Below are 13,075 nucleotides of genomic sequence, written 5' to 3' on the forward strand. Positions count from 1 at the left end.
TGTCCAAAATGTGCCACTTTATACCGTGTGCCAGGGCGGTCTCGGCAGAAGAGACGGCCAAACTGTTTGTTGACCACGTATTCAGACTGCATGGATTGCCTTTAAGAGTTATTTCGGATCGTGGCCGCCAATTTGTTTCCAGGTTCTGGCGGCGGCTAATGAACCTCCTGCAGGTGGAGGTCAGTTTGTCTACGGCTCGGCACCCGCAGACCAATGGACAGGCGGAGCGGGTCAACGCCATTCTGCAGCAGTACCTGAGATGTTACGTCAGCCAGAGGCAAACGGACTGGGTGGATCGCCTGCCACTGGCAGAATTTGCCTACAACAATGCGGTGCACGTCTCCACAGGGGTGTCGCCCTTTAAGGCCAACTACGGGCGCGACCTCAGATCTTTCCCGGAGAGGGAGGGGGAGGAGGAGGAGGAGGAAGAGGGCCCACAGGCAGAGGATTGGGCAGAGGACCTGGAGACGGTGCACCAGCAGCTCAGAGAACACTTGGAGAGGGCCAAGGAAACGTACAAGAAGGGGGCAGATCGCCACAGGCGACCGGGAGAGGTCATCAGGGTGGGGGACAAGGTTTGGTTATCCTCAGAAGGTCTTCCCACCAGGGGGCGATGCAAGAAGTTAGCACCCAGGAGGCTGGGCCCCTTCACGGTCACGCAACAGGTCAACCCGGTAGCCTTCAGGCTAGCACTGCCTGAGGACATGAGAGTGCACCCAGTGTTTCATAGATCGCTGCTATCGCCGTACAGAGAAAGTACTAGGTTCAGGGACAGCGATCAGCCTCCAGAGGGAGGGGGGGAGACGGGAAACGCCCGTCAGCTCAATGAGGCAACTGAGATTTTAGACTCAAGGAGAGGGGTGAGAGGGCTGGAGTACCTGATAGCATGGGAGGACACTCCGCCGTCCCACAATGAGTGGATACCAGCCACGGAAGTACCTGAGGAATTTTTAGTAGAAGAGTTCCACGCCCTGTTCCCCCACAGGCCCAAGCCCTGGCACATGGAAAGGGAGGAAGAGGGGGAGGGGCGGGAGGAAGGGATCGCAGGCAGCAGCTCTCCATGGAGATGGGAAGCGGAATTTGAGGATACGGAAGAAGAGGTGTGGTTTTCACCAAGGTCGACGACGTCAGAGGCAGGAGAGGACTGGCAGAACATTTTTACTCCCACCAGCTCTGACGCCACTGACTTCTTGGGATTCCCGTCTTCTCAGGGGGAGGGGGAAAGATCGCCGGATTGGGGGGAAATTTTTACACCCACAGGCTCGGATGCCACAGACTTCTTGGGGTTTCACTCGTCCCCAGCAAGCAGAGAGCCCCTAGGGAGGGGGGGGGAGCCTGGGAGGGGGGTGGATGTGAGGGACAAGGGATACAGGGAAGTCCCTCCCATCTTAAGTTCCAGCCCATCCCCAAGCGCTGGAGAGAGTAAGGAGAGCTCTGCCTCCAGCGGAGAGTCAGGAAGTGGTGTCCGAGGCTCAGGCAAGGTTGTGGAGCCCATGCCTCAGGGGGGACAGGAAGTTGGACGCACGGGGGGGAGGCCAATCCCCCCAACTCCCGAATTGCGACGCAAACGTAGGGGGAAGAGGTTGGGTCTGCCAAAGCTTTGGTGCTGGAAGAAAACGCGCCAATCGCCATTCGGAGGTTCTGACACCTCACCTTAAGGATGCATTTTTACTGCTCTGAACACTGTAAATAATCAGCACTTAATAAAAGCCTTAAAAGACCATGCTGGAGTCGTTACTCTAGAGTAGCCATATCAGGCCCTCTGACAATTACTATCCTGGAAAAAGTTTTATTTGCCCACCTTTGCAAAAAATACTGATACTTTCCAGGTATTCTTGGACTGCAACTCTAAAGTCCGAGTTAGCCCAATGGTCAGGGATAATGGGAGTTATAGACCAACAATATCTGGATGGCACTAGATTGGGAAATTTTGGTCTAAGGAGTGGGTTTCTTGCATCATTAGTGGCCACTGCCAGTGGGAGGAGCTGCAGGCTGTCCAGCTACCTGTGTGAGGAGAATCTCTGTCTCTGGGTCAGAAAACATTTGGCACTACCTGGCCCTGGTTGCTAAGATCCCTCCTCTTCAGAGAGGGGGGAATTTGCGGGCGGGACCCACTCTACGCTGCGAGCAGGGGGGCGTGTCCGCCCCCTGCTCCACCTTTACCTGCCGCGCTCAGGGCTGGCCAATAGGACCAGCTGGGGGCGGGGCTACCGGGTTTTAAAAGAGCGCGGCAGACTCCAGATCGCCCCTTTTCACCCCTGCACCTCATCGGATCTCCCGCCCACCCTCCCTTTAGGTTTCCCCTTAGGGTGTTCGCTTTGACCTTGCTATGGACTTCGGTTGGTCGCCTTGGTTGCCCAAGGGGCCTGGTAGGAGTTTTTTGGCTAATTGGCTAATTGGCACCGGCCTCTTGGTTTTTTCGCCTGCCTCGTAGCAATTCGTCACAAGTTCTTCGGTATTTGGCGGTAGGCATTGGAATATGGAGTTGTCTGGTGTGTTCGAGGACTGGTTGTGGCCATCATCCAACCCTCCTCTTATAGGGGTATCCCCTTAAGGGATCCGGCGGTCGTGGATCCCGTCCTACGCACTGCTGGTGGCTAGGTCCATGGCACGACCCCCGGTGGCACCAGGGGGAGCTTTCAGTTGTATTTGCATCAACAGGCTCCTCCCTTGGGGTGTTAACCTGACATGACCCCCCCGCCGAGCGGGGTGGAGTCACGCTTGCTAGCGAGTCCAATGCCTAAGCCAATACCTCTCACTTGCTTTAACCAATAAAGTTGTGGCCTCATTCTACCCATTAACTCTAATACCATGTGTCACTGTGTCTTTATTTATCGCGGGGGGGGGGGGGCGGGTCCTCGAACCGCAAATAACACATTTCCAAGGGGTTTATTTCTGTTTCAGACCTTTTAAAGAGCAGCAGGCAGCTAAGGACTAGGGAGAAGACCTTTTTGAACTCCCAGAGAGTCCTGAGGTCAGATCAGGTTACAGGGATCCCCAGCCCCTCCTCTCCTCCACCACCTCTTCCAGCCGGGATAGTCGCGAGTTGTCCAATGGGGAGGAAGGAGGGATGGTCAGAAGGGTGGAGAGAGGGCTCGGAGATGGTAGCAAAGAGCCCTTGCACTCCCTGCAACAGGAGATTTCAGAAGAGGGGACGTTGCTTCCCTCACCCTGTCTGCGCAGAAGGGTCAAGCGCAAAGAGGGTAGGAGGTGCTTGGGGGTCTCCAAGTTCTTATGCTGGGGGAGGAGCAGGAAGGGGGCAGGTTGGAGCCAGGTTGGAGTTCAGCGTCGTTACTCATGAGTAACCACCTCACGCCCATTACAGTAGCCCTAGCACTTAATCAACACTGTGGTTTGGGGTTTTTTATGTAAGCTTTTGTGTGTGTTGATTTTATCTTGGTTGCCATGGAGAACAGATATAATAGCTATTTTGTGGGCTGACAAGCTGAAAAAATTGCCCCTGCTTTTAAAAGCTTCCCTGTCTGGCCATCTGGAGGCCAAATCTTACTTGCCGCAGGCAAGCAAGTGAGTGGCTATATACAAGTTGGTGAGAGAATTGCCAGTTACTTCTTCAGCACTTGAATAGTCAGTGCCTTGCGTTGTGAAGTGTGCAGTTTAAATGCAAACTTGCAGTTCTCCCATGCAACCCTGACACCCCTTTATAAGTTACAGGTAGGTAGCCGTGTTGGTCTGAGTCGAAGCAAAATAAAAAAATTCCTTCAGTAGCACCTTAAAGACCAACCAAGTTTATATTTTGGTATGAGCTTTCGTGTGCATGCACACTTCTTCAGATACACTAGAAACAGAAGTGTCAGACCCTATATATATACAGAGGGTGGTGGGGGTGGGATCAAGCTTTCTTTAGCACCTCAGCCCAGGACTAATTGCAGCCATCAGCAGCCATTAACAGCCATCTACAGGTTTACCACTCCCATCAGCCCATCACCCATTCCCACCCACCCCCACCACCCTCTGTATATATATAGGGTCTGACACTTCTGTTTCTAGTGTATCTGAAGAAGTGTGCATGCACACGAAAGCTCATACCAAAATATAAACTTAGTTGGTCTTTAAGGTGCTACTGAAGGATTTTTTTTATTTTACCCCTTTATAAGGTTCCTTTTGACATGGAGACCTGAATGCACTCCAGAATTTTGCATTCCCAGGGTTAACAAGGACAGCCAAGATAAAGAAAAGATACAGTTTATTGTAGCAAAAATGGAATTAGCATATTCATTGAAGATGTTAAACAGACTCTGAATAGCGCTCTAGCCATAGGCTACATTTAAAAGAGTTTAAAATTACTACAATAGTTCTAAATATTTAAAATGGTTAAAAAGACATCACTTTTAAAAGTATGCATGAAAATACATAGAAAAGCTAGGATGTAGTAAAATTGATCAGAGAAACAGAATGGGAAAGATGTTGCCTGGAGCAAAAAGAAGAGAAGCTTGTCTGAATAGAGAGATGAGATGAATGATGACTAGAACAACTTGCTCTAGAAAGAGAACAGGTGAAGAAGGAGGTTTGAACTGTTATTTTGTGAGGCTTCGGGAAAGGTTTTAGGGCCACAATAGGAAGAAAGCAAGTGAGGGACTTTGGGGCAATGCCTGAGAGTATAAGTTCTGTTTTTGCAGTGGGTGGCTATGGGCAGTGAGTAACGGAGAATACGAAATTCTGGGGCGAGACACCCAAAGCATAGCAAGGGAAGGAAGAGGAGGTTTCCCAAGAAACAGGGATTTGATAAGTGAAGGGGAGAGAGTGTAAGAGTTTGGGCATATGATAGACTGGCCTGTGAATCAGGGGGTGGGGCGGAGTAGTACCTTTCCTTATTTCAGTGGTGCTGGAATTGAGTACGGTAGAGGAGATGGTACGCAACAGAAAGGGGATGAGAAAAAGAAATGGGTGGGAGAGTAAACAGGAGACCTATGGAGGAAAATGAGTTCTCTTTGGTATCCAAAGTGATAAGCGAGGATGGCAGAGATTTACAGTAAAGGAGACAGCAATCAGTGGATCTAGCAGGTGATACAACTCATCTTTCTTGACTGTGCCCTTCCTAAGTTACTCTCCAGGCCAGAACAGTACTTCTGTGAAACAAAGCCTGGGATCAAGAGAAGCTCATCTGTGCATGTACATGGACATTTTTCTCTGGCAGCTCTTGGGATGATATTTTAGATGACACCCCCCCCCCAGTCCTCAAGGGGATGCTGTTCAGAGGGCAGCTGCTGTAATCGATCGGGGGGACAACATGTTTGTGGGGAACACATTGGGTTGTATCCAACAAAGTTATACTCTGAGTAGTTAACGATGCCCATTTATTTCAGTGGGGGCTATTCTGAGTAGGGCTAGTGTTGGAAGTAGCCCTTTATGTGGTGCTTTGGCTCCAGGCCAATATAAAATATGATAGGGAAATTCCAAATGTATTAACTTAGAAAAGGAGCCTCTTGAAATCACTGGGAATTACTTTCATAGATAGGCAATATTAACCACAGGAAGGACTGACATTCTAAAACCTGTACTTAAGTTTTCTTCCCAGGTTAGTAATAATTTAGCAGTTTTCAAATAGAGCTTTCCAAATATGCATTACATGTGCCTCTGAATCAAGCCATCTCCCAAACGCAGTCAGAATGCCTGCAAAGAAACATCTGTTAAGGATGGTCCATATAATATGAATTATGACTTCTTTTGATTTAACAAGAAGGGAGGAAGGAGGGATTGTCGTCATAATTTGTGGTTGCCTGGAAATCTGAACCAAACACTATTAAGAAAGTATATTCCAGTTTATAAAAATTCTCCAAAACTAAAACTTGGATGTGCATGAAAATGTTGACTAAATGCCTGAACTTAAATGTTCTATTTGCATAGTTTTATGCTTCCTTTGGTACAAACCTCTGCCCAGTATTTTTTTTTATTACTGCATTGATTTTTCTTAATAATTTGTTCTTTCTTTTCCCCATGGATTCCGGTGCCTTTCAAGGATTGAACAATTGTTTTCAGTGTTGCCTGCCTCTTATCAGTCTGCCTTCCATCAAGAGCTTTATGCTTTAAATCAGGAATCCCCAAACTTCGGCCCTCCAGATGTTTTGGACTACAATTCCCATCATCCCTGACCACTGGTCCTCTTAGCTAGGGATCATGGGAGTTGTAGGCCAAAACATCTGGAGGGCCGCAGTTTGGGGATGCCTGCTTTAGATGGACTGTAGAGGGGGAAACCAAGGAGAGCAAATTATCATTTTTATTGTTAAGCATCTGCAGTCCTATTTGCTCCTGATCTGAATTTTACCTGTTTTTTGTGCAGTTAAAATGGAGAAAATGACAGGATGTTTCATTATTAACAAACATGCCATATCTCAACTTTCAACTAGCTTAATTTATTCAAAATTAAGTGCTGCTTGAATACATCACAGAAAATATACATATGAAAGATTTATTTTTAGTTTATTTATTTATAAAATATTTATATACTGCTGTATCATAAAAATGTATCACAGCTGTTGGCAACAGTATAAACACATAAAACCAGACAATCATATGAAGTTAAAAACAAGAGCAAAAAGACACAAATATCAATAGTCCATTGTGGGGTGTCCTCTTAATTGCCTGCATAGACCTGGTGGCATAGAAAAGATTTTTAGCAAGGGTTTAAAAGCTGGCACATCACTGGCACTATCTTGTCCACATCCTCAGGCCTCATCAACCGGAAATGATCCCACAACACCAGGCTCGATGTTGCATTGGACGCCTCAGTTTATACTGTCTCAGTTGTTGTTGTTGTTGTTTATTTGTGAACTCTTTGTGACCCCATGGAACAGAGCACACCAGGCACTCCTGTCTTCCACTGGCTCCTGCAGTTTGGTCAAACTCACGTTAGTAGCTTCGAGAACACTGTCCAACCACCTCGTCCTCTGTTGTCCCCTTTTCCTTGTGCCCTCCATCTTTCCCAGCATCAGGGTCTGCTACTGTCTCGGTAGCAGCATCTGAATCACAGCGGAGCCAAGCAACTTTATCCCCAAAGTGTTTAACCATCCAGTTACAGCTAGTTACCATGTGTCCCAGAGGTCTGCCCCCCTGGTCAGGCGCAACCAACCTCTGGACCACGTGGAACAGCTCCGCCAAACGGCTTCCCAAGGATGCAGGACACAAGTAGGATCTTTTTGCTGCCCTCATCACCACATGGAAGGCCCAGTTGTGAGCCTGAACACATGGTCAGGTGGCTCCAACTTTTGGTCCACCCCTCTCCCACCTGGCAGGGCTTTGCATCCCCTTTGGATTTCCCCTCTTCCTTTGGGTTGATCTTTCTGAGACCAACTACCAAGGAATTCATAGTGGAACTGTGGTTCAATGTGGAACTTCCCAGTTCTTCAGCTCATACTCTGTCAGCTTTCATGTGACTGCGCATGCATTTGTTTGGTTTATATGTGCTTTTCTTTTTTTCTGGCATGGAGATCTGGCCATCTACAAAATGTGTAGTACCTGAAGGGGGCTCTAATAGGACTATATTGTAGTTGGGGCAGTGGTAAAGGTTGTTGGGCGTATTTTGCTCTCGGAGGATGTTCTGTTACTGAACATGATCTTTATACATCCACAAAACATAAAGCAGATACAGGCCTGACACTAAAGCATAAATCAGAAAAATATTGCTGCCTGCACCTCAACTCGTTTGCCTTTGGGGAAGGGACATGATGTTCCCTGGCCAAAATGATTCACCATCTTGAATTGTACTACGCTCCTTCCCTGCATAGTAAACACATGCAGAAAGTGTTGATTTGACTTGGAAAGACCTACAAGGCAAAACCTCTGGCAGCAGAAGAAAGGGCTTTGTCTGTAAATTACCTAATCAAGTAGATATTCTTTGTTTTCACAAAATGTGGAGTTTTTAAAAATAAGGATGCTGATCTTTCCAAATTTGGAGGCCCTAGGATTTTTGCAGGGAAAACAAATATTTGATCTGTTGAGGTTTGGCACAGAAAGGCTCGCACTGTTAATTAATTGTATTTATTTTATTTCACATCTATTTTGTCTAGACTTGACAAGACATTTTACTAAAGAGTATGTTCCGATGCTAATATAAACTTTTCACAGCCCTGGTGAGAAGTGAACTCAAAAGATCTCTAAGCAAAACTTAACTTATAAAATATTTTGCTATTTGGTATCTTTTAACAGAAGGTTAAATGGAACATTTTCACTTATACATTTATGAACAAGAATACTTAACACCATGATAAAATCACGCAATTAAGTCAAGTGATATTTTTATATGTTGAATGCGGGAGGATAATCCAATTGGTCATGGTTCTATTTTTTCCTGTAATCCAAGTTATCGTATTTAAAAAAAGATTATAGTTAAGGCATACTTTGCAACCACCCCACAGTAGCCTCCCCTGATCAGGAGCATGGCTGTGCTTGCTAGGGCTGATGGGAGTTGTAGCCGAAAATTTTTGGAAGTCATCAGTTTGCAGAAGACAGCCTTCTTTGAACAGCTTCCTGTTGCATAAATATGTGAATTGAAGAGCCTGCAAATGCGAGGGAGATAAATGGTAAGGCATCTGCCTACAGTGTCTTCTGTTTTACATTGGGGAGCACACCCACCCCACCTCCATTTGGGAAAGTGAAACAAAGAGGGTAAATCATAAGCTCTTTATAACCTGCAGGTGTATAAAACACTGCAGAAGAAATAGGAAGAAAATGGGTACATTATAGGGTTATTCAAAGACTGCCCTTGACATATTTAGCAGGCCACTTTGCATAGTGTTACTGAAGCCACCTCCAAGTTTTAACAGAAATCTTACAAAGGAAAATGCTTTAAAATGAAAAGGACGTGTAATCTTCCTGCTACCCCTCCCTCAGTTCCATAGCCTTTATTAACTAGAGTATTTGGTGTGTTGGTTTGGAAATTGGAAATCTCGAAATTGCGGACACTGTATAGATTAATCTTTTTGACTGAAGTATGGGTTGTAGTTTATTATTATCCCTTTGTTATATAGTTATGTACTTTACTGTAAAGTTCATTTATAGATTTATTGTAGCATTTTTATTGTTGGATTGTTTTCACATTTGGTTGTCTTGATGCTGTATTTGTTCATGTCTGATGTGAACCCCTTTGAACTTCCTTCTGAGGGCAACAAAAGAGAGTTACAAATAGGTGGCATGATCTCTGTCTTAGAGAAATAATAAATACTTCCTGTGTAGTTTCCCCCCCTAAAATCTCTCCTATAGGATACCCACCACCTCTCCATATATGTTTTCTCCATCTATATAATTTAAATGCTAATTGGCTAGCATATCCTGTCTTCTGCCAACTGAATTTAAGATCAAAAACAGCACAGTTCTTCCCTGTTGTAACAACTTTAATGAGGTGGTTGTTCTAAACTGGGCGTGGTATGAAACCTTTTTTAGAACGCGACTGTTCTCTGGTTTTTTAGGATCTGGGACCTGGAAGGAAACTTGACCACTGACTTTGTTCTACGTTCTCCTGGAGTGAGTGTGGGCTGGCATCCTGAAGATGCATTCAAGGTCAGTATGCTACAGGCAATTTTTCCTTGGGGAAACACCTTTGATTTAGTTAGTGATAGGTCACAAAACTGAAGCTTGTCTGAATTCGATTGTTTTTTGAACAATCTAAAATGCCATCTCCAAAGCCAACAAGAGATAACTCATTCCTATCCCCCAGCAACATGAAAGTATTCACAGACTTGCGAATCAGCATCTTTCAAGCACTGCAGCAGGCTGAGGGCTGTGTCATGGCACAACAGAATGAACTGAGTTGTCCTGGTACCCGATCCTACAAAAGAAGTCCAAGCTCTCCAGATAGTGAAATCCACCCATGAGTTCTTCAAAATAAAAGATTTGAAGTAGGGCAGGGGTTCATGATCTTTGTATGGAGACATTACTTGTGGTCACCACTGATCTTCCCCCAAGGTGGTCTGGCATATACTGTGGAGGGGCTTATTCCAGACTTTGGGGGAAGTTGGAATGCCTGAAAGCACAGGGCAAAATTAGAGATCAACCTGGCCTATCCGTCCCCAAGTTCAAGACTGGGGAGAGCGGGCACGTCTTCATCCTACACTTCAGATATATCTGGATAGTACGAAGGCATGGAGCAAGCCAAAGATGTGACCTCTTGTTTTGGGAAAAGGTGGGTCAGTCATTTACTTGAGTCCCTAAAAGGACAGTGTGAACAAGATGGGGTTTGTAAAATATAAATCCCTTAGCTGATATTGTAATATTTCTTACAGGGATTCAGGTTTATTTAGGTTTGGGAAGTAAAAAATTAAGGTTTACTGTTCAAAAGTTATTGTAACCTCATTTTACTTTTCTTTTAGTTAATGGTCGCAGAGAAGAACGGAACAATACGATTCTATGATCTTGTCACCCATCAAGCTATTTTGTCTCTCACAACTGATCAAACACCACTGATGTCAGCAAACTGGTGTTTAAAAAATACTTTTAAAGTTGGAGCAGTTGCTGGAAATGACTGGTTTATCTGGGACATTACTCGATCTAGGTATTTTTATCAAAAGCTCTGCTCTTTTTTCTATTTGCATAACCTATTCTTAAACTTTTACATTCCTATAAACATAGGGGGTAACTATGTCAAAGATGCATGTCCAATTCCTTTTCTGGGGTTTTTATAACTGTCCCATAAACTGAAGTGTGGGTATCACTTAGAAATTGTTCTGTTTTCTTTTACAGTTATCCTTTGGATAAGAGACCTGTCCATGCAGATAGAGCTAGATTATTCAGGTATTTTGTCCTAAACTGCATCTGCTGAAGTGGGCTCTACCCTATGAATTTTTTATTAGGGATTGTTTGGTTTTGTCGTACATGTACTATTTACTTTTCGGAAATACTATGCAGCTTCTCTTTTTGTAGGTATACCATGCAATATTTGTTGTGGTCTATTAGTCTGTTGAAGAATAAGACTGTAATAAGATAAAAAAAATTCCTTCCAGTAGCACCTTAAAGGTCAAGGGACCCCTGACCATTAGGTCCAGTCGTGACCGACTCTGGGGTGGCGGCGCTCATCTCGCGTTATTGGCCGAGGGAGCGAAGAAGTGTGCATGCACACGAAAGCTCATACCAATAACAAACTTAGTTGGTCTCTAAGGTGCTACTGGAAGGAATTTTTTTAATTTTGTTTCGACTCTGGCAGACCAACATGGCTACCTACCTGTAACTGTAACAAGAGATCGAATAAGTAAAGGGAGAACTGCGACACAACTTAAAAATATTTTTAACAAGACCATTGCCTTCTAAACCTTCATTTAAACATTTTGGGGGGGGAGGGGGGAGAAGAGACCTTGAGGTAATAGGTAATAGTAAAAACCCTAATTGAGAAGCAGCTTATACCAACCAAGTAAAAATGAGGTTGGGAGGGTGAGAAAATTATTTTTAAACAAGCAATATACTTTTGCTTTTCTCCATATATATCTGATAGTGCTACAGATCGATTTGATTTCTCACTTTGTGAGACAGAAATACATATAAAGTATTTACTGCCTGCATGATTGGTTGTAGGTAACGTTTATACTTATAAATGCAGGAAAAAAGATGTTTGCGTATACTGTACACGTGTAAAATACATATATATACATTCTCTCTTACCCGGAATCACCCATTCAAATTTAAACATTCTCTTGAGTCTCAAGTGCTTTACTCTCATTGAAATTATTAGATTCAAGGGTGCTAACTTTGACTGTATTACAACCTGTGTATTTGGTATACTCTAATATTTTTTCTAAGAACATTTGTGGTTTGGGCTTTTGTATATAGGTGGTCCCGAGTCAATGAAAACTTGTTTGCCACAACCGGATATCCAGGCAAAATGACCAGCCAGCTTCTAGTCCATCATTTGGGACATCCTCAGGTAAAGTTCATGCAAATATAACATGCAGAATATCATTCTTACCTTCCCCCGCATAAAAATATAAAATGGGCTCTTTCTAAGAACTTAGCACGATTGCAAGGCAGATAAGACACAGTCCAATGTGGAGGTTTTTGTTCTTTCGTCTTGTGTCTCAAAATGAATATAAGTGGACTCAGTGTACTTTGAAACAACCTTATCAGAACATCTTTAGGAACACTGTCTACAACTGTAGTGTCCAGAATAAAGGGGATGAAAAGCTCATAGGCTGTGATCCAATGAGCTACTTTAGATGTGATCAAGGGTTTAGGCATGCCGAAATGATTTTTTTTTACTTTCTCCTTTTAAACGGCAAACCCACCTGCCATATTGCAAGCTGTTTTTGTTTGTTTTTTAAATTGCCTCAGTTTCAAAAACAATTTGCCGGATTGCATGGAGGCTGCTGTTCAAGAAGGCACATCAAAACGAAATCTGGATTCCATTGGCTTTACATTGTAATAGGCAATTAGAAGTTTTGTGACACTGTGATTGACTCTTTTTGAAATGATACCTCCACTCCTGAGGCTTCATCTAATTTCTGTTGTCTGTACAAGTTAAACTGTCTATAAAACTTAACTTTAGAGGAGAATGTCCATGAATATACTATACTGTACGGGAAAAAACTTTTTTAATTGTCTGAATATTTGCACTCAAGTCCCCAACTTTCTGTCTCGGACACGAGTGCAAGGATGAAGGGACTCATGTACACATGTGTGTATTGCACATCATATGTTACATACACATGGCTGAGCATGCATAAAGGCAGTTCTAATGTCCTGTTTGCAGGACTTCAAGCAGGCAAATTTTGAACCAGTTACTGAAATCAATGAGATGATAGCTTGCGAAGAGCGAAATATGTGCAATGTTTAACTGAATTTAAGGCAGGTAGTATAGGTTCTTATTTTATTATTTTTAAATGTCTATTATTTAATAACACCTTTGAATTGATTAGTTTACATCATAATCACTCATCAATGGCACTAAAAGACCAGCAGGTAAAAGGAGCAGATTCCAGATTAAAAAGCAAAACCTGGGGGGTATAAAAAAGCTCTGCATCCAGTACTGAAAAGATAACAAAGGGTGTGTCCAGGCAAGCCACGCCTTTGTTTTCATTTTCTAATCCATGGTTTGCACATTAGGGTTTGCACATTATTACATTATTGGTTCAGGATG

General features: G+C 44.0%; 1 protein-coding gene across 1 annotated transcript in view; it reads left to right on the forward strand.

Annotated features, from left to right (window-relative positions):
* Positions 1-13,075, forward strand: part of NUP37 (nucleoporin 37) — a 28,987-nt gene that overhangs the window by 14,978 nt on the left and 934 nt on the right. Inside the window, exons 6-9 of the mRNA XM_035127026.2 lie at positions 9,423-9,513; positions 10,323-10,504; positions 10,693-10,743; positions 11,773-11,866. Of these exons, the coding sequence (XP_034982917.1) occupies positions 9,423-9,513; positions 10,323-10,504; positions 10,693-10,743; positions 11,773-11,866 (418 nt within the window). The remainder of the gene's footprint in view (positions 1-9,422; positions 9,514-10,322; positions 10,505-10,692; positions 10,744-11,772; positions 11,867-13,075) is intronic.

The sequence above is a fragment of the Zootoca vivipara genome, chromosome 10 (assembly GCF_963506605.1).
Source record: "Zootoca vivipara chromosome 10, rZooViv1.1, whole genome shotgun sequence".
In the NCBI taxonomy this organism is placed as follows: domain Eukaryota; kingdom Metazoa; phylum Chordata; class Lepidosauria; order Squamata; family Lacertidae; genus Zootoca; species Zootoca vivipara.